Here is a 21,044-nt window from a genome sequence, read left to right as displayed (position 1 = left end):
GCAGTGAGTGGGGGAGAGGGGCCCCCGTTCCCTGTGTGGTGCTTACCCAGGCGCTCCTAACGGGATGTTCTGCTCAGTCAAGGGCTCTGCCAAAGACACAGGCCGGGGGAGTAGAGTACCCCTCCTTCCAGCCACGGCTTCATTCCTGGAATTTCTGGGTGGTTTGTGGGTATGACTCTGATCTGCCCTTGGCCTCTTGCTTAGATCTGAGTTCTCCTTTGATACTTCTGAGGAAGAGTAGAGCCTAGAGAACACCCCGACCCCCAGGCTGCTGGGGTCAGCTGCCCTCGTGTGGACCATGGGCCTCAGCTGAGTGGTGCGGGGCCGCAGGTCAGAACTGCCCTGACGTGTAGGAGAGTCGCTGTGTGGACAAGGCAGGACTGGTAAGTGACTGGGGCATGGTGAATGATTCTACATTGTCCTCGGGCTTTCTGTATGGCCACAGGCAAGTTGCTTATCTTTTTTGAGCCTCAGTTTCCTGATCTGTAAAATAGGGCTATTATCACAGTGACCTCGTCAGTTCATGGACCACATGAAATGCGCAGGGCAGGAGTAGAGGACCCAGGCCATGCCTGCAGCAGCCCCTTCCTCACCCCACGATGGCGTAGGTTTGGTGATGAACATTTGTTGGGGGCATAAAGCTGATTGAACAAGGCTCAGTGCCGGCCAATGGCGAACTGCAGCCAGCTTGGACTGGCTCATACCAGCTCGAGAGCTGATAGTTACATTTTCAGGGCCAGCTTAGTGGCTCACACCTGTAATCCCAACACTTTGGGAGGCCAAGGTGGGAGGATCGCTGGAGCTCCAGAGTTCGAGACTGGCCTGGGCAACATAGTGAAACCCCGTCTCTACTATAAATAAAAAATTTACTGTGCCTCGTGGTGCACACCTGTAGTCCCAGCAACTTGGGAGGCTGAGGTGGGAGGATCACTTGAGCCTGGGAGATTGAGGCTGCAGTGAGCCATGATTGCACCACTGCACTCCAGCCTGCGTAGTAATGAGACCCTGCCTCCAAACAAATAAAAATCAATAAAAAATAAATTTTCACAAGGATTGCAAACCAGTTAAACACAACCATCATTAAACGTCACATTATAAAACTTACAGTTAAGTTATATTTAAAGGCCGGGCATAGTGGCTCATGCCTGTAATCCCAGCACTGTGGGAGGCCGAGGTGGGTGGATCACCTGAGGTCAGGAGTTCAAGACCAGCCTGACCAATATGGTGAAACCCCGTCTCTACTAAAAATACAAAAATTAGCCAGGTGTGGTGGCGTGCACTTATAGTCCCAACTACTCGGGAGGCTGAGGCAGGAGAATTGCCTGAACCCAGGTGGTGGGGATTGCAGTAAGCCGAGATCACGCTATTGCACTCCAGCCTCAGCCTGGGCTGCAGAGTGAGACTCTGTCTTAAAAAAGAAAAAAAAAAAAAAAGAAAGAAAGTTTTATTTAAAATGAAAGTAATAAATAATTAAAACCTATCATTTTTGACTTTTTTCCTGCATTTTACTGTGGCCTCTGCTCTATGGGATCTGCGTGATGGAAAGGCTGCATGACTGTGTGCTTCTGGGGATCTCTTTTCAGAACCTCCATGCTCAGTGACTTCACACTGGTTGCTTGAAGTTGGCCACAGTGGGAGTATTTACACTGAGGGAATTGGCAAACACCGCAAAGCAGGGTGGTTTTTGCTTGGTTTTTGTTTTGGAAGCTGGTGTTGAATGATTTACCATCCCACCACTGTTCCAGCCCTTGAGAAGCTCGGGGTCCAGCGAGGGAGGCTGAGAGTCAGAGCAGCCACAATCCTGGGTGGGGAGCCCAGGGCCAGGGGTGCCCATGGGCCTGTCAAGTCAGCTGAGACCCAGCCATGGAAGAGGACAGAGCTCCATGATAGAAAATGACATCTGACAGGATAAACTCAGCATGAATCACCAAATACATTTGCATGGGTGACACCTGGCCAGGTGGTGACATGAATCCTCCAGACCTGGCGCATGACATATTGGACATCTGAGGAAAAATGGCCAAGGCTCAAGGCATATACTGAGCTAATATACATTTCAAATTCTGTAGAGGGTCCCCCTGCCATCCCCCAAGCACTGGACATTTAACAGATTTTTTTTTTTCCTGTTTTTCTTTTGAGATAAGAGTTGCCCAGGCTGGAAAGCAGTAGCACGATCTACAGTCTCCATCTCCCAGGCTCAAGCAGTCCTCCCATCTCAGCCCCTCCCAGAGTAGCTGGTACTACAGGCATGTGGCACCATGCTTGGCTAATTTTTTTATTGTTATTATTTTTAGTAGAGACAGGGACTCACCATGTTGGCCAGGCTGGTCTCAAACTCCTGAGCTCAAGTGATCCTCCCATCTCAACCTCCCAAAGTGCTGGGATTATAGATGTGAGTCACCACACCTGGCCTAATAGGATTTTTATTTTTGTAATTTTTTAATTTTTTAATGTTTTATTTTTTGAGTCTTGCTGTGTCACCCAGACTGGAGTGCAGAGGCACGATCTCAGCTCACTGCAACCTCCACCTCCCAGATTCAAGCAATTCTCCTGCCTCAGTCTCCTGAGTAGCTGAAACTACAGGCACGCACCACCACACCCGGCTAAGTTTTGTACTTTTAGTAAAGATGGGGTTTCACCAGGTTAGCCAGGCTGGTCTCGAACTCCTGACCTCAGGTGATCCACCCACCTTGGCCTCCCAAAGTTCTGGGATTACAGGTGTGAGCCACCATGTCCAGCCAGATTTTTAAACATTGGATTTTGTTAAGGCAAACGTGGGCTTTGAAATAATATGAAGAGAGAATTGTCTCTTCATAGCATTCCACATTATTAACTCCAGCCTACTAAAATCCCTTCAAATGATGCATTTTTGGAGGCTCTGGCACATCCTCATTATTATAACAGGCCTGTCACTCCCCTCCACCCACAGACGTGGACTCAAGAAGCTCAGTGCTGTGTCCAAGACCACACAGCCTTCAGCAAGGTCAAGGGCCAGTGAGGGGCAAGGTCAAGACATGAACCCAGGTCTCTCTTCCCCGAGAGCCCATGCTGCAGTCAATAAAGAAGCAGCCCAAATCAGACAGAGTCCTTATATGGCTTTTCTGATCTAGCTGGGAGGAGGAGGGGGCCACACAGTCATCTCGTAAATATTTATCGAACACTGACTTACACATCGACACTTCGGTGGTGAACGAGACCCGCAGGTCTGTAGTGTGATTATGCTGGAGGTTTCTAGGAAGCCGTGATCCTCGGACTGAGTCTTAGCAATGAGCAGGAATTCATCTCCCCAGCCTGGGCCAGTGAAGCGGGGCACGTCGGGGTCGTGGGATGAGCTGTGGGAACAGCATGTGCAAAAGCAGGGAGCTTGGCACAGGCCAGATGCTGAAGGCTGACAGGCTAAGTCCCGAGATTCATCTTTCTGGCAGATTCTCCTAAACACAAGGCACTTGCAGCACAGGCCAATGACGCAATGAGCTTCAGCCCAGCTCCCTCTCCCTCACTCACTTCTGAGTGTTGAGTATGATGGCGCCCGAGAGATAACCATCAGGTAGACCCCTCGCTAAACTTGGACACATGGTTTGCTGATCCCCTAAATGTCCACAAAGCCTTGGCCGGGGTAGAGGGGTGCGGTTGGAGAGCTCATAGTGCAAACAAGCTGTGTTGAAAGTCCCCCAAACTTTTGGCAAGTTTGATTTCAAGTCTTGGTTCCACTTTAAACTAGCCACACAGCCTCCTATATGTCAGCCTCCCGGACTCGGCTGCACTTTCTGTAAAATGGGACTGAAAACAGTTGCCTCTCTGCTAGAGTCCAAATGCATCTCAAAGCTCTGGGCAGTGCGGGAGAAATGTGGCTCCCGTCACTTGGTTTGCCAGCCGTGGGTCTCACCATTAACCCTGGGACCTGAATGCTCTGTCCATTCCCCTCCCAGCCTCTGCTGTGTGCTGAAATCTGGTGTGTTTTCATGAGGTCTTGGAGCCGTTATCTTACTTGTGGTCTTATGGGCTCAGTTTTGCAACTCTGGCAAAAGAGAACAAAATCTTCCAGAGAGCATTTCTGCTGTGTCGTCCCGTGGTCCCCAGCGATATTTCATTATCAGTGAGTGGCCGAGCGGACAGGATGCAGGGGCATCTCTCTAGGAGTGACGAATGCACCCAGGCCCTTCCTGGGAGCATCGGGGTAGAAGAGCAGAGTTAGAGTGGCAGCCTCACTCCCCAGGTACCGAAGTGCACTCGAGGCAGCCACCAAAGCATGGGCTCTTTTAGAACGCTAGGAGGGTACTCTGCAGGGGGCATCCATCTGCCAGGGGTCAAAGGTCAGAGGTCAGCTAATCAAATCTGGGTCAAAGGTAAGTGGGCAGCACCAATGGTGGGGGGTCGTGTTTGTGTTGGTGGAATGTCACCATGATGCGAGGATCTCCTTCGTCTCCCATGGTGGTGACACATTGGTGCCTTCTCATCAACAGAGGCACCATGTGACCCGGGAGGCCTGTGCCCTGGCTCCCCCAGCCCAGCAGCCTTCCCAAGAGGCAGAAGAGGGTGGAAGAGAACTTTAGGGCAAGATTCGGTTGTTTTGTTTGGGAGTCCCCTTCCCCCTGCATGGGTGGGGAGGGGCTTGGGATTTTCAAATCCAGAGGGAAGCCTGCTCCGGGGGAGGCAGCAGGGCACTAAGCCAAGGGCACACCTGGGCCTCGAGGTTAGAAGAGCTGCGCTCTGGCTCCAGACTTGCTGCTCACCCTGGGCAGGTTCCTTCAATTCCATAGACTTCAGCCTCCTCATCTGTAGAGTGGGGGTGAGGGAGCCCAGACTCTGGAAAGTCAGGAGGGTGAGAGGAGGCCACGGAGGTCAGGCACTCACACCGCAACTGGCGCAGGGCAGGTCTTCCCTGGCAGCCCCCTTCGCCCTGAGGGTCGCTGGCGTGAGCTCCTTCTTAACGTTGGCAAGCCCAGGCAGCCTGGGCACTTGGAGGTCCCGTCCCATTTGGAAAGAGTTTGTGTGTTTTCATTGTCAATGGAAAAGGGGCGGAAGTGCTTCGGCCCCGGTTCTGACTGAGCTGTCTCAGCAGTGGGGTAGAATGGGCGGTGTGGGCCAGGGCTGCCGGGCACCGCCCCTGTGAACTGGGCCTCGGCCGATTGGTTTGTGGCTTTGGCAGATGGCACCAACCAGGTTCCGGCCAGGACCCTGGCCTCGGCCTCCTAACTTGCCTGTCTGCCTCCCTCGTGTCTCCTCTTTACAACAGCCAGGGGCATATTTGGAAACAGTCCTGTCCACCCATGTGTTATCTGATGTGTGTTGGTCTGTTAAGCCGGCTACAGCAAAGTACCACAGACTTAAACAATGGGAATTTAGTTTCCCACAGTTCTGGAGGCCAGAAGTCTAAGATCAAGGTGCTGGCTGGGCTGGTTTCTCCTGGGGCCTCCCTCCGTGGCTGGCAGATGGCGTCTTCTCCCTGTGTCCTCACGTGGTCATCCTCTGCATGTCTCGGTCCTAATCTCTTCTAGTAAGGACACTGGTCAGCTTGGTTAGGGCCCAACCTCATGGCCTCACATTACCTTAATCACCTCCACAAAGGCCCTGTCTCCAAATACATCGCATTTGGAGGTCCTGGACATTAGGGCTCCCATGTGTGAGTTTGGAGAAACCCAGCTCAACCCATAGCTATGTGCTTGTTCCTGTGCACCCAGCACTGGGCTCTGGGGGTACAAACCGGAATGAGATTCTGGCCCTTTTATGGTTACTTTTCTTTTTTTTATTTTTTTGAGATGAAGTTTCACTCTTGTCGCCCAGGCTAGAGTGCAGTGGCGTGATCTCGGCTCACTGCAACCTCCACCTCCCAGGTTCAAGTGATTCTCCTGCCTTGGCCTCCCAAGTAGCTGGGATTACAGGCATGCACTACCATGCCCGACTAATTTTATATTTTTAGCACAGACGGGGTTTCTCCATGTTGGCCAGTCTGGTGTCGAACTTCTTAGGTGATCCACCTGCCTCGGCCTCCCAAAGTGCTAGGATTTCAGGCGTGGGCCACCAGGCCCAGCCTATGGTTCCTTTTCTGCTTAAAATCTCCTGTGTTCTCCTGCCCCCCAAATGTAGCAGCAGCCATCCAGATCTGGAGGAGCCCCGTCCCCTCCCAAGCAGGGACCCACCAACCCCCAGGCCCTCTGGGCTGAAGTCAGACCCAACCACTTTCAGAGCCAGCAGTACTGGCACGCCACCCAGCATGGCAGGCCTGTGTGTCCCAGGCTGGCGGCTTTTGTGGTGCACATGAGGGCACTTGGAGAACCCCCCCTCCATTCCTCTCCTCTTTTCCTCCTGTTCTCTTCCAACGTGGAGGTTTCACTAAACCTCATGGTTCTCCCAGCTCTAAAGCTTCACCTGAGACTTCATGACTTCTCTTTGGAATCCTTAGAGAAGCACCAGCCTCTGAGCTGTGGGGTCCTTTTCACATTCAGAATGAAGGCGGCCAGTCAGCTCTCCCGGGCAGCCCACGCTGGCTCAGGAGGACATGCCAGAGGACTCATCTAAAAACAGCATTTGTCTCCTGTTCTCTTGCTTTGGCATTTTGTTTTATTTTGTTACGCGCAGGTTGGCCCTCCCTAATCTGACAATCCAAAATCCGAAATGCTTCAGAATCCAAAACTTTTTCAGCACTGCCCTGAAGCCACATGTGGAAAATTCCACACCTGACCTCATGTGATGGGTTGCAGTCAAAATACAGTGAAAACTTTGTTACATGCACAAAATTATTTTAACATGTTGGATAAAATTACCTTCAGGCTATGGGTATAAGGTGTATCTCAAAGATAAACAAATTTTGTGTTTAGATTGGGTCCTATCCCCAAGAGATCTCATTATGTACATGCAGATGTGCCAAAACCTGGAAAATCCAAAATCTGAAACACTTCTGGACCCAAGCATTTCGGATGAGGGATACTCAACTTGTAATACTTAAAAAAAGAGAAAAAGGAAAAGAAAATAGACAAGTACAACGCACAGGCCCACCACAGAGGCCCTGAAGACGCCCTCCTGTGGCCACCATTTCACAGTTCCTGGCAACTCTGCCTGTTCACCTTACATGAACAGATGTCAGCATCTTGCCATATTTGCTTGAGATTTAAAAAATAGAAATAAGGGCCAGGTACAGTGGCCCCTGCCTGTAATCTCAGGACTTTGGGAGGCTGAGATAGGTGATTGCTTGAGCCTAGAAGTTCAAGACCAGCCTGGGCAACATGGTGAAACCTCCATCTCTACAAAAAATAAACAAAAAATTAGCCTGGCGTGGTGGCACATACCTGTAGTCCCAGCTACTCAGGAGGCTGAGGTGGGAGGATCACTTGAGCCCAGGAAGTCCAGGCTGCAGTTAGCCATGATTGCACCACTGTACTCTAGCCTGGGTGACAGAGTGAGACCCTGTCTCAAAAAAAAAAAATTGAAATAAGATATTAAAGGTAAAGATGAAACCTCTCATTTTCTCCTCCCTACTCATCCTCTACTTCAGAGTCAATCCCTACCATGAACTTGCTCTGAATTCAGTCCCGGTTTGATGACACACACATACACACCATATACATACACACACATGTACACAAACATACATGTTTATGTGTATATATACATATATGTCCATATATGATACAAAATAGTTTTATGTTTTTAATTTGCACAAATAGTAGCACTAGCATAATGTTCTACAACTTGCTTTTTAAAGTCACCACCACACCAAGATTTCTTTGTGCCGATGCTCACACAGCCCCAGCCCTCCCTTTTGCCCGCTGTGTAATATTCCACCACGTGCTCCTGCCCCAACCCTAAGCATGCTGTGTTTACCAGTCCCCCTACTGATAACCATCTGAGTGGTGCCCGCCGGTGATTTAGACCAGAGTGGGGTCTTCATCTCATGGGTTCACAGCAGAGTTGCATCAGCAGTTTATGCTTCGTGCCTTTGGGGTCCCTGCTCCTCCCGTGGCTCAAGTGTGGAGCAAAACAAGCGGAGCATTGTCATGACACCGGGGGGACGTCCGTGACGCCGATTACCGCACTCTCAACCTCAGCCAGCGTCAGAGTTTTCTGGCGTCTCTTCTTTGAGGCTGGCCGCCTACAGCTGGAAATGCTCATATATGGTGGTGTGACTAACCTGAGAGAGAAAGATCAGGGATCCTGAGAAGTCCCGCATTCTTGGTCTGCTTCCCAGCAGGATGAGTGAGCGCGCAAAGGTCCTCCCCGCGCGGCCCCAGGCTGGGCTTCAGAGGAGGGCAGCCCGTCTGGCCTGCTGCAAAGCAAGCCAAGCCTCTCCTCTCCACGTGGGGCTATTTTTGTCTGAGGCGCAGGCTCAGTCAGGACCCTGGAGAGTTTCCAGGGGTCAGGAATGGGAACCTCAGCGTTCCCATAGCTCTTTGGCTCAGCCTCTGTCGCCTGGTGCCAACGTTTCTGCTTCCTGGGATGCCCATCTTGGCCTCCGTCCATCCCCTCTGTGCCTTGATCTACATCTCCCCCCTGCCCCACCCCGAGGATGCCCACCTTGCACTGCCACTGTCCCAGCCAACTTGACCGGTAAACACCTGGTTGGTGCTATGGGGGTGAAAACCAGGGAGGACTCATGTGAAGAACTGAGCCCCACGGAGTTCCCATAGGTCAGCTTGAGGCACGGCCACCACCCAACCCTCCAGACAGAGCTGCTTCCTCTGGCCCCTGAGGGCCTGGCACTGTCTTTAGAGTCAGCCTTGTCCTGCTATGTGGGGACTGTGGGTTTCCTCCTCCATCTTCCCGACCTAACTGTGAGCTCCTTGAGGCCAGGGACAGAGTCCTCTTTGTCTTCACATCCCCAGTCTCCATCTCAGAGTCCAGCACAAAATAAGGCACTCCATGGAGGTGACTGGGTGGCCCAGACTCTCCCCTGGGAGGAAAGCAGAGAGGAGGGTTGTGCGTGGACGCACTTGTTCAAGCCCTTCCTTGTCTTCTTGGGCCAATAATATACATTCTTCAGATGAAGCCAGGAGGTGGAGGTCTGCGGTTCGTGACCCTATAATGGAGGGGAGGTAGTTGGCCCCCAGAGACAGAGGAGCCAAGGTAGCTTGCTGGAAAATTCTGGGCCTTTGTAATCATCATTTCGGATCTCAGCGTCTCTGCTTACCAGGAGGCTGGCCTCGGGCTTGTCTTGTTGCCACACTAAGCCACAGCTTTCTTATCTGTAAAATGGGGATGAGAACGGCCTGACCTCCTGGGTTGTCATGGTGACTGGGAATAACATAAACGACTGGCCTGCGTAGGTGCTTATGAAGGGTTTTCTGAGGGAACAAAAGGCGGAGGCCTTGGCTGGACTTTGTTCTGGGCAGCTGTGTCTTAGTGTGCGACAGATGTGCGGGTGGGGCCCAGGGCGAGGGCCGCGATAAGAGGAGCCATATGTAACCACTCTTGGTAAACTGAGTCTGACTTCGCAGGGACTAGAAGTTTGCTCTCAATGTTGGTTCACGGAGCATGACTTTAGCAATCCCCTTGGGGCAGGAGATAGAAGCTAATTTGTGCCAGAGATTCACCTGAATCCTGAATGAATAAGAGATGCTGACTCCTAGTTAGAAAATGCAGGGACTCGCTCCAGGAAAACTTGAGTCCAGGAGGAACTGTTCTGGGTTATCCTCTTTGGAATCCCGACAGCTCGCCTCGCTGGAAACCCTTGGCGTAAATCCCAGCTCCACCACTTCCTGTCTGTGGCACCTTGCTTGTTTAGCTTCTGTGGGCCTCAGTTTCCACATCTGTAAAATGGAGAGAGTCATGTGTGCTGCGTTTGCTGCTCGAGCCAGCGCTGTGACCGGCTTCTACTAATGTGGCTTCTCCCACCGCCCTCTGCTTTCTTTCAGAGCTCGAGCGCCCAGCTCTGTCCCAGGAGCCCAGGCTGTCCTGTGAGTCCCATAGTTGCTGCAGGAGTGGAGCCATGAGCTGTGTCCTGGGCGGTGTCATCCCCTTGGGGCTGCTGTTCCTGGTCTGCGGATCCCAAGGCTACCTCCTGCCCAACGTCACTCTCTTAGAGGAGCTGCTCAGCAAATACCAGCACAACGAGTCTCACTCCCGGGTCCGCAGAGCCATCCCCAGGGAGGACAAGGAGGAGATCCTCATGCTGCACAACAAGCTTCGGGGCCAGGTGCAGCCTCAGGCCTCCAACATGGAGTACATGGTGAGCGCCGGCTCCGGCCACAGAGGCTGGCACTGGGGGTGGGGCCCAGGCCACCAGCCTGCTCTGTGCCCCAGCCAGTATGTGTGGTGGCTGGCTCAGGGTCTCCTCTGGCAGGGGAGGATCCCGGCTCTGTTCTGTTCTGTTCGTTTGTTTTGAGATAGGGTCTCACTCTGCCACTGAGGCTGGAGTGCAATGGCGCAATCATCGTGCACTGAAACCTTAGACTCCCGGGTCAAGCGATCCTGCTTCAGCCTCCCAAGTAGCTGGAACTACAGGCCCAGCTACATTTTAAATATTTTGTGGAGATGGGGGTCTTGCCATGTTGCCTACACTGGTCTTGAACTCCTAGGCTCAAGCAATCCTCCTGCCTCAGCCTCTCAAAGTGCTAGGATTATAGGCATGAGCCACCATGTCTGGCTCTGGCTCTGTTCTTACCATTCTGCCAAAACAACACACATGGGTTCCCCGTGCAGAGCCTGCCTCCTTGCCTTCATGTCACTCTTGGTAGCTCCACTGGGAACACAGCTCTCAGCCCTTCCCACCTGGAGGCAGAGTGGGGAGGGGCCCAGGGCTGGGCTTTGCTGATGCTGATCTCAGCTCTGCCACATGCTAGCTGCGTGACCTCGACTTCTCCTTAGCCAGTGTAAGCCTCACTTTCCACTTTGAGAGTCCTTCCTCGCATGGTTGCCATGACTGTGAGGTAAGTTGAGGCTGTGAAGGGCCCGGCACAGACTGACCCTGCCTCTCCGACCCCTAGTCTTTGCTAACCGGGAAAGGAGCTAACGGTGACAGAAGGCAGCCAAGGTCAACCCTCCTGGGTGCTTGTGATGGGTGCTCCAGGTGTGGTTGGGGAATGCTGCTATTTGACCCCAAGCTCCAGTGTGGAAACTTCCTTCCTGGCTGGTTTTCCAGAACTACAGGGAAATGGACTATAGTCTTCTAGGGTCCCTCCTTGTCCACCAACCAGGAGCCTCCACCTTGTCCATCCATCAGCTATGAATGGCTTTTTAAACAAACCCACGTCCCAGCCTGGGTAACATGGTAAAATCCCATCTCTACAACAAAAATCCAAAAGTTAGCTGGGCGTGGTGGTACGTACCTGTAGTCCCAGCTACTGGGGGTGGGAGCTGGGCAAGGAGGATCACTTGAGCCCAGGAGATCAAGGCTGCAGTGAGCTGAGATTGCACCACTGCACTCCAGCCTGGGTGACAGAACAAGACCCTGTCTAAAAAAAAAGAAAAAATCCGCATCTCCCCCAGAATCTGAGTCTTTGCCACTTTGGGGGTACAGGTGTCATCATGTCTTTGGAATGCACCCATGGTCCCCTGCTGTGATTGCTCTGAGAGACACGCTGCCGTCTCATCTGTGTCTTTAAAGCTGTGGTCACGTTCCTTTGCCACAGGCTGAGGTGGCCTGGGTGATGACCCATGTCTCCCCTACAAAGCTGCCACGGAGGGTCGTGGCATGAGGGTTGAGTGTCTATTACGTGCCATGTGGATTGTGTCCTCTCTTTAATCCTGACAGTAATCCTGGAAAATAGAAAGTATTAGCACCAATTTGCAGGAGAGAAAACTGAGGCTCAGAGAGGTTCACCTTTAAAAGACTTGTACAAACCACACAGCTACAAATGTACAAATGGTGAAGCTTGGATTCAAAGCCACCCTATCTGTCCCCAAAACCTGCACATAGAAGGTGCTATTACATATTTATTGTTTGTGTGTGTGTGGTTTTGTTTTTGTTTTGTTTTGTTTTTGAGACAGAGTCTCGCTGTGTTGCCCAGGCTGGAGTGCAGTGGCGCAGTCTCGGCTCACTGCAAGCTCTGCCTCCCAGGTTCATGTCATTCTCCTGCCTCAGCCTCCCGAGTAGCTGGGACTACAGGCACTCACCACCACACCCAGCTAATTTTTTGTATTTTCAGTAGAGACGAGGTTTCACCTTGTTAGCCGGGATGGTCTCAATCTTCTGACCTCGTGATCTGCCTGCCTCGGCCTCCCAAAGTGCTGGGATTACAGGCGTGAGCCACCGCGCCCAGCCTGTTTGTTTGTTTTTGAGACAGAGTCTTGCCCTATTGCCCAGACTGGAGTGCAATGGTGCCATCTCAGCTCACTGCAACCTCTGGCTCCTGGGTTCAAGTGATTCTCCTGACTCAGCTTCCTGAGTAGCTGGGATTACAGGCATGCACCACCATGCCAGGCTAATTTTTTTTATTTTTATTAGAGATGGGGTTTCACCATGTTGGCCGGGCTGGTCACAAACTCCTGATCTCAAGAGATCCACCCTCCTCAGCTTCCCAAAGTGCTGGGATTACAGGTGTGAGCCACCATGCCTGGCCTGTACATATTTATTGAATGTGTGGGTAGGAGACAGGCTGGCCTCCCGGCTCTGCTTCTCTGCCTTCCACACAGCTGGGATTTAATCAACTGGTGAATTCTATGTATTTTTGAGTGTCTCACATGTGCCCAGCACCCTGTGAGATTCTTGTTATAAAGAGGTGGACAGGCCGGGTGTGGTGGCTCAAGCCTGTAATCCCAGCGCTTTGGGAGGCCAAGACGGGTGGATCACGAGGTCAGCAGATCGAGACCATCCTGGCTAACACGGTGAAACCCCGTCTCTACTAAAAAATACAAAAAACTAGCTGGGTGAGGTGGCGGGCGCCTGTAGTCCCAGCTACTCGGGAGGCTGAGGCAGGAGAATGGCATAAACCCAGGAGGCGGAGCTTGCAGTGAGCTGAGATCCGGCCACTGCACTCCAGCCTGGGCGGCAGAGCGAGACTCCGTCTCAAAAAAAAAAAAGAAAAAGAGGTGGACAAAGCAGATGAGGTCCCCGTCCACACGACATCTCTGGACTCGTGTAGCCAGGAAGGATTTGTGGAGCACCTTCGATGTGCCCGGCACTGTCCTGGATTCCGGGAGAAGGCATGATTATGAGTTATGCAGAGTTAGAAGAAGAAATGTGGGAGCTGCAAGAAAGAACATTGGGGTGGGAGAAACCTGACTGAGATGGAGGTGTCGGGGTGCCCACTCTGCGGAGGAGCCATCTCAGTTAAGACCTGAAGAGTGAGCATGGTTGAGCGAGCAAGCGTGCAGGGAAGGGTGTTCTGGGCAGAAGGCACAGAAGGTGTGAAACCACCACCACCTCGTGAGTCTCTTTCCTTAATGGGAGAAAAGCTTCTGGTCTCAGAGGAGCTCTCAAAAAGCCAGTGGGACCACGGCTCATTTCTGAGGGAGTGAGGCCATGGCAAGAGGTCAGAGAGGCAGGCAGGGGCAGATCACACAGGGCTTTGAGGCTAGCTGAGGAGGTGCCTTTTTTCTATGAGGAATAGGGTTTTGTTATTGCTGAAATGGGGGTGAAAAGAAAAAAAAAGAAAAAGGGTTTTTTTTTTTTTTTTGCAGGCGAGGATACATTTATGACTGTGAAGCATTGTTTTTTTTTTTTTTTTTTTTTTGTTTGTTTTTTAAGAGGTAGTTTCACTCTTTCACCCAGGCTGGAGTGAAGTGGCGTGATCTCGGCTCACTGCAACCCCGACCCCTGGGTTCAAGAGATTCTCCTGTCTTGGCCTCCCAAGTAGCTGGGATTATAGATGCCTACCCCCACGACCGGCTAATATTTTTTTCTTTTTTTCTTTTTTTTTTTTTTTTGTTGAGACGGAGTCTCGCTCTGTCGCCCAGGCTGGAGTGCAGTGGCCGGATCTCAGCTCACTGCAAGCTCCGCCTCCCAGGTTCACGCCATTATCCTGCCTCATCCTCCCGAGGAGCTGGGATACAGGCCCCCGCCACATCGCCCGGCTAGTTTTTTGTATTTTTTAGTAGAGACGGGGTTTCACCGTGTTAGCCAGGATGGTCTCGATCTCCTGACCTCGTGATCCGCCCGTCTCGGCCTCCCAAAGTGCTGGGATTACAGGCTTGAGCCACCGCGCTCGGCCAATTTTTATATTTTCAGTAGAGATGAGGTTTGCCATGTTGGCCAGGCTGGTCTCAAATTCCTGACCTCAGGTGATCCACCCACCTCGGCCTCCCAAAGTGCTGGGATTACAGGTGTGAGCCACCGCGCCCGGCCGTGAAACACTTTTGCTGCTGTGCGGTGTTGGGGATTGGAGAGCCCAGCAGGAAGCAGGGAGGCTGCTGGGAGGTGGCTCAGTCAGCAGGTGACGGGCAGGTGAGGAGTGAAGGGGCGGGATTTGGGCGGGAGGCGGGAAGTGAAGAACAAAGAGCCCTTCCGAGACCTAGGAGGCGTTGCCCATGGGTCAGGGCTACACTGGCTTTCTGGCTGGGCTTTCTGTCTTTCTCCGAGCTCTGGACGCACTGCACCGTGAGAAAGGCTCCTGGAAGCAGAGCAACCCTGCCCGGGGGCTGTTTCTGAAGGGGCAGAGCAGAGGCAGGAAGCCCTGAAGGCTTCCCTCAGAGTCACTGGCTTTCCCTGGTGCCTGCTTTAGCCTGAACACGCTCCCCTCCTCTTCTAAGTTTCCTGCTTTCTTTCTTTTCTTTCTTTCTTTCTCTTTCTTTCCTTCCTTCCTTCCTTCCTTCCTTCCTTCCTTCCTTCCTTCCTTCCTTCCTTCCTTCCTCTCTCTCTCTCTCTCTCTTCTTCTTTCTCTTCTTTCTTCTTTCTTTCTTTCTTTCTTCTTTCTTTCTTTCTTTCTTTCTTCTTCTTCTCTCTCTCTCTCTTTCTTTCTTTCTCTCTCTCTCTTTCTTTCTTTCTTTCTTTTCTTTCTTTCTTCTTTCTCTCTCTCTCTCCCTGTCTCTTTTTTCTTTCTCTCTCTCTCTCTTTCTTTCTCCTTTTTGATTTTTTTGAGACAGAGTCTAGCTCTGTGGCCCAGGCTGGAGTGCAGTGGCATGATCTCGGCTCACTGCAACCTCCACTTTCCGGTTCAAGCGACTCTCCTGCCTCAGCCTCCTGAGTAACTGGACTATAGGTGTACACCACCACACCCGGCTAATTTCTGTATTTTTAGTACAGGTGGGGTTTCACCACGTTAGCCAGGCTGGTCTCGAATTCCTGACCTCAGGTGATCCACCCACCTCAGCCTCCCAGAGTGCTGGGGTTACAGGCATGAGCCACTGCGCCCGGCCTAAGTTTTTCTTTTTTACCTTCGATTTCTAAGAGCAGAGGAGGCTTGTTGGAACGTGCTGTTGCGAGAGTTGCTTTATGAGAAATGAAAGGGAAGGGACCACCGGAACGTTGAGACCCACCGAATGTCCCATCCGCGCATCCCTGGTGGCTTGGCCTTGGTCCTCATGGGCAAGGAGGCCCCACGTCTCTCTGGAGAGGTTGGGGCATGTGGGACTGGAGCTTGACTGAGCTCCAGGATCCCAGATACTTCCCGCCTCCAGGTCTGCAGCAGGCTGGGTTCTTGTGGATGTTCTTCTCCCTGCACCGTGTGGTCCTCCCAGTTTCATGCAAGGCTTAGCGCCAGTGAAAGGAGCTTCTTTGCAGCAGGGAAAGTCTGGCCGCCCGGGCAGCCCATAGCAGGCTTTTCATGTTTTCCTATTTGTTTACTTGGTGCTATTTCAGGATTGGAGCTGAGATCGGGGTCCTTTGGTCTAAAAGTCCGGCCTGCTGGGGAGGCTGAGCCTTTGTGGATGCTACTGAGGCCACCTTGGAGCAGGGAGGCTGGAAGGAAGGGAAGGCAGAGCCCCTGCCACTCAGCCCGGCGCCCTCAGCACTGCACTGCGTTGCCCCTCAGCTCTGGTTCACACCCAAACAAGCAATGCAGATTTGAGAATTCATCTTGGAAACGTGGCTTCCTGTTCGACCCTGCCTGCTGTGGCTTCAAGCCACAGTCCTTTGAAATAGGCTCAGCACTGAAAGGTGGATTCTGAAATGCCAAAGAGCCGAGCAGCCGGTTCTGAGGTTTTATGAGTGGACAGGCTCTGGAGCCAGCCTGCCTGCCTCCAGCCAGCTCTGTCACTGGCCAGCTTTGTGACTTTGGGCAGATTGCTTAGCCTTTCTGTTTATGTTTCCTCACCTACATGATGGGAACAAGAAACCCTTTCTCATAGGGTTGTTTGGAGGAGGCGATGAGATAATGCATGACCCGTTCTAAGTAAATGTGAATGATGCTGTTATCATTTAGTATATCGCACAGTCAGCATATTGTATTAGCATATTTTAGTAACTTCTTATTTTAGTGGGATGGGTCTGGCACTTTGTTACAGTATGCAAGGCAGGAAGAGCCCCCTCAGTAGCCAGACAAGAGGGGGCTGTGAGAGGCTTCCTGGTTTTGTGACCTTAGGCAGGTTACTTAACCTCTCCAAGACTCAAGGTTTGTTGCTCCTTGGCCGCCGAGGAGTCTTGGTGGGACACGGGGAGAGAGGGAAGCGAGGCATGCGGTTGTGTTGGGCGGGTACTTCCTGCTGGGGGGTCCAGGACTAAGACAAGACTGTCTTCCATGAGCATCTGCTGTGTGCCCGGGGCTGGGTGTGCGGAGGGCAGGGAGGCCAGCCTCTGCCTGCTTAGAGCTGGAGCACCTGTCGGGAGGACTCCAGGGAGGAAGGGCAGCGTCAACTGCCAGCTGTGAGCGGGGGCTGCCTGGCGTCTGTTCCTCCACAGAGGAGAAAGGACACGCTTGCCTGCTCATGGGGTTCTGTCCCCAGGAGTCATGTGTTTTCCTGGGGCCAGCTGTGGCAGGCTAAGCTGCAGAGCCTGTCTTCAGAGTCTCTGCTCAGACCCCTGCTCAGGCCCTGCTGATTCAGGCTGGGCCATGCTGGGAGGTGAGCAGGGCTGGGCAAGCTGAAGATGTCTCTTATCAATTTCTTTTCATTGTGGTAAAATATACAGACTATAAAATTGACCATTTTAACCATTTTTAAGTGTGCAGTTCTGTGGCACTAGGTACATTCGCACTGTTGTGCAACCATCCCCACCATCCACCTCTGGCACTTTCTTTTCTTTCTTTCTTTTTTTGAGACAGTCTTACTTTGTCCACGCCCGGTTAATTTTTGTATTTTTAGTAGAGATGGGGTTTCACCACGTTGGCCAGGCTGGTCTCCAACTCCTGACCTCAAGTGATCCGCCCGCCTCTGCCTCCCGAAGTGCAGGGATTACAGGCGTGAGCCACTGAGCCGGGCCCATCTCCGGCACTTTCTATCTTCCGACTGAAATGCGGCACCCGTTCGTCTCAGGGCCCTTCTTGCAGTGTTGCGCCGCAGGTAGTCAGTGAGAATCTAAAATCCCCTGCAGGGGCCCTCGGCTGCTTTTCCTTGCAGGCCTGAGTGTGGCTGGTGTGGATAAAGCCTCCCTGACTGCAGCCAGGCCCTGGGCTGGGCCCCTCATGGGCTTCCCCTCCCCATTACTGCCAACAGTGAGGGCTGTGGACATGCCCACGTTACAGATGAGGACAGTGAGGCTCAGACAGGATAACTGCATGCCTAGGTTCACAGCGCCATTCCAGGACCAGCATTCAGAACACTGATCCGATGCCACACAAATAACTTATTTCTAGCCCCTGGCCTAGGAATAGCATCTGATTATTACCTGCTGTGGCCCACACATAGCTGCGTATATGGAGACAGCTCAGGCTCTAACATCCTGAAGACCTGATTTCAAATCCTGGTTCTGCGACTGGCTGGCTGTGGGACCCAGGGACCCTGGTTCTGCGACTGGCTGGCTGTGGGACCCAGAAAATCAAGACTTCAGGCCTTGATTTGCTTGCCTGTGAAATGGAGATAAGAAGGGTGTACTTCAGAGGCCCCTTGTTAGAATGCAATGAAAAGATTGCGGTAAAGCCCGAGGCCTGGTGTGCTTGGAACATGGGTCAGGAGAGGAAACCGGGGTCATCGGGACAGGCTTCCAGGCCAAGACCATCCCTAGAGATGGTTGCTGACCTTCCCTTTTCTTCCACACAGCAGCAGATCATTGGCTGTAGGCTCCGCGGGAGCCCAGGCAGGGGCATTACTGCATTTATGGTTCTTACGCCCCTCCCTCATCCTCACCTCCTGGTGCCTATTTCTCCTTCTGCTGCAGACCTGGGATGACGAGCTGGAGAAGTCTGCGGCGGCATGGGCCAGTCAGTGCATCTGGGAGCACGGGCCCACCAGTCTGCTGGTGTCCATCGGGCAGAATCTGGCCGCCCACTGGGGCAGGTAAGAGCCACAAGCTTCTCTCCAGCTGCTGCAGGCCCCGATTGCTGTGTGCCGGGCTCAGCACTTGCCCATTATCAAGTTTAGCCTGCAAAGAGAGTGATAGAGACCACCAGTTCCATCCATATTCTGGGTAACTGAGGCTCGGCACCCGGGAACACTCCTGAGTAACGGACAAAATGTATTCAAGCTTGATTGGCTGACCCCAGACACTAATGATTGATTAAAGTTTGTAGTTTGGGCTTTCTTTCTTTTTTTTTCAGACAGTGTCTTATTCTGTCCTCCAGGATGGAGTGCAGTGGTGCAATCTCGGCTCACTGCAACCTCCGCCTCCTGGATTCAAGTGATTCTTGAGCCTCAGCCTCCCAAGTAGCTGGGACTATAGGCATGTACCACTATGCCTGGCTAATTTTTGTTATTTTTTGGTAGAGACAGGGTTTCACCAGGTTGGCCAGTGTGGTCTTGAACTCCTGGTCTCAAGTGATCCACCCACCTCGGCCTCCTCAAGTACGGCGATGACAGGCATGAGCCACCCCGCCCAGCCTGTAGATGGGGCTTCCATTCCATCTCCTGTGCAGGGTTCCTGAGTCCCCGTTCCTGTGGGGTGAACTGCTCTGTTCGCGGTGGGTCATTTCTGTCTGGTTCTGCTCACTGTTTAAGGCTGAGCCAGGTTCCACCCTGTTGGGAAGATGCCCATTGCCTTCCCTGTGTCATCCGGCCATCGGGAAGCTCACTAACTTCTCCAGACCCCCGGGGCTTCCCTGTCTGGCAGTGGTCTGTCCCCCCTCCTTCCCTGTCTGGGAGTGGTTTGTCACCTCTCTCGTAGGAGGCATTGACGGTTGTCTGTTAAATGCAGCTGACTGGCCTTCCCCAGAGTAACCTGGACCACGTATCCGTGCTCCCAAAGAGGCCAGAAGTCCCCTTCTGGGGGCTGAGGGCTGGTTTCATTGGAGTAAGTGGGAAAATGTCACTTGACCGCGCCCAGGATAACGACTAATGACCACATAAGACTTAACGACCAACCTGTGACCGTGCCATGCCCAAGGCCGGAGTGCACGTCCTCAGACCCATCCAGGACCTAGATTGACATCCATTTTGCCCTAATTATTGAAAAGTTGGACTGGGCTTTACACAGCCTCTTAAAATGTAGGTGAGAGTTTGCTTTCACTTCCCACAGAGGGATTTCCTAGCCTGGGTTTCATCAGGCCACGGGCAGCCACACCTTCCTCTGCATCCGTGGGTTATCAGGACGAACCTGGGCAGGTGTCATGGTGGATCAACAGCTGTGACTTCACAGAGGCAAATCCACACCATGGTTTTTTCTTTGGTGAAGTTAGCTTTTTATGAAAACTGTCTCACAGGCCGGGCATGGTGGCTCACGCCTGTAATCCCAGCACTTTGGGAGGCTGAGGTGGGCGGAATACAAGGTTAGGAGTTCAAGACTATCCTGGCCAACATAGTGAAACCCCATTTCTACTAAAAACACAAAAAAATTAGCTGGGCATGGTGGCGGGCACCTGTAATCCCAGCGACTCGGGAGGCTGAGGCAGCAGAATCGCTTGAACCCCGGAGGCGGAGGCTGCAGTGAGCTAGGATTGTGCCTGGGAGATAGTACAAGACTTCGTCTTGGAAAAAAAAAAAAATCTTACAATAACATGAAAGGCAAGTGTCTAGAGCAGGGAGATCTATAATTCCACTAGCCTGGTTCGGCTCTTTTCATTTTTCTGGGCTCCTTTGTAGCACTTGGCTGGGCGCCGACATAGTTTTACAGCCTTGCGACTATAGCCTGGATCACTTTGAAATCTTTTTTTCTTTTCCTTTTCATATAACATCGGGAAATTTTCAGTGACACAGTTGTCATGAGTGTCACCCTGCAAATGCCCCAGTGGTCCCTCTGTGGACAGACCAAAGTTGACCCGTTGGCTCTTGCAGATTCATTTTTGTTTTCTGTTTTTCGCTTTGTCTCACTTGAATGATTTCTTTAGGATTACTCCTGAGAAGTAGGATTGCTGGGCCAAAGGGCACAGAGACGTCCCCACTTCTTAAGGAATTTTGCTAACTTGCTTTGCAAAACAGCCCCTGACTCTGCACAGCCTCCCAGGGCAGCCGCGGGTTCCTTTCCCCACAGCCGTGCCAGTGCCAGTGCCAGCCTTGAGTCTGCGTGACCTTGAGCCTGCGGGGAAGCGGATGAGTGGCCAGCAGCCCTCTGCTTCTGCCTCCTCACTGTGTGCATGCCTTTCTGCAGAGGCCGCTGACCACTGCTGTGCGTTCTGCTTCCAGACAGTAATTGTTACAAGACCTCTAACTGCCTCGCCGACCACATTGCCCTTAAAAATGGTCATTTCCCCCGTGAGCGTTTTCTCTTCATCGAAACCACTTTGTTTATACTTGCTGGTGACAGTGTGACTGTGGACTTGCCTCCAGTTTGGTTTTTTCCCTAGTTAAAAAAAAATGGTGCCAACCTTGGCAGCTGAGTCTGAAGCAAGGGGGTGGTGGGCATGAAGCGATGACCCCACGGAGGATGTCCAGGGACTGGTGCAGCTGGTGGCTGTGGATTACAGGTGGGCACCACCACGCCTGGCTAATTTTTGTATCTTTAGTAGAGACGAGGTTTCACCATGTCGGCCAGGCTGGTCTCCAACTCCTGACCTCAGGTGATCCGCCCACCCCAGCCTCCCAAAGTGCTGGGATTACAGACGTGAACTACCATGTTTGGACTTAACTGCACTCACGTCTTAATCAGGTTTTGTCTTAGACAATAATGTCTGTGAAACATGGGCTTCGTGGGCTGGATATTTTTTCTCCAA

At 52.3% G+C, this 21,044-nt stretch overlaps 1 protein-coding gene across 1 annotated transcript in view; it reads left to right on the top strand.

Annotated features, from left to right (window-relative positions):
* Positions 1-21,044, top strand: part of CRISPLD2 (cysteine rich secretory protein LCCL domain containing 2) — a 92,810-nt gene that overhangs the window by 8,607 nt on the left and 63,159 nt on the right. The window contains exons 2-3 of the mRNA XM_010355623.2: positions 9,849-10,162; positions 18,122-18,240. Coding sequence (XP_010353925.1) covers positions 9,923-10,162; positions 18,122-18,240 — 359 coding nt within the window. The 5' untranslated portion in view covers positions 9,849-9,922. The remainder of the gene's footprint in view (positions 1-9,848; positions 10,163-18,121; positions 18,241-21,044) is intronic.

This window comes from Rhinopithecus roxellana, chromosome 20 (assembly GCF_007565055.1).
Source record: "Rhinopithecus roxellana isolate Shanxi Qingling chromosome 20, ASM756505v1, whole genome shotgun sequence".
Taxonomy (NCBI): Eukaryota; Metazoa; Chordata; class Mammalia; order Primates; family Cercopithecidae; genus Rhinopithecus; species Rhinopithecus roxellana.
The sequence above is the reverse complement of the archived record's forward strand: the minus strand, read 5'-3'. Positions and strand labels throughout refer to the sequence as shown.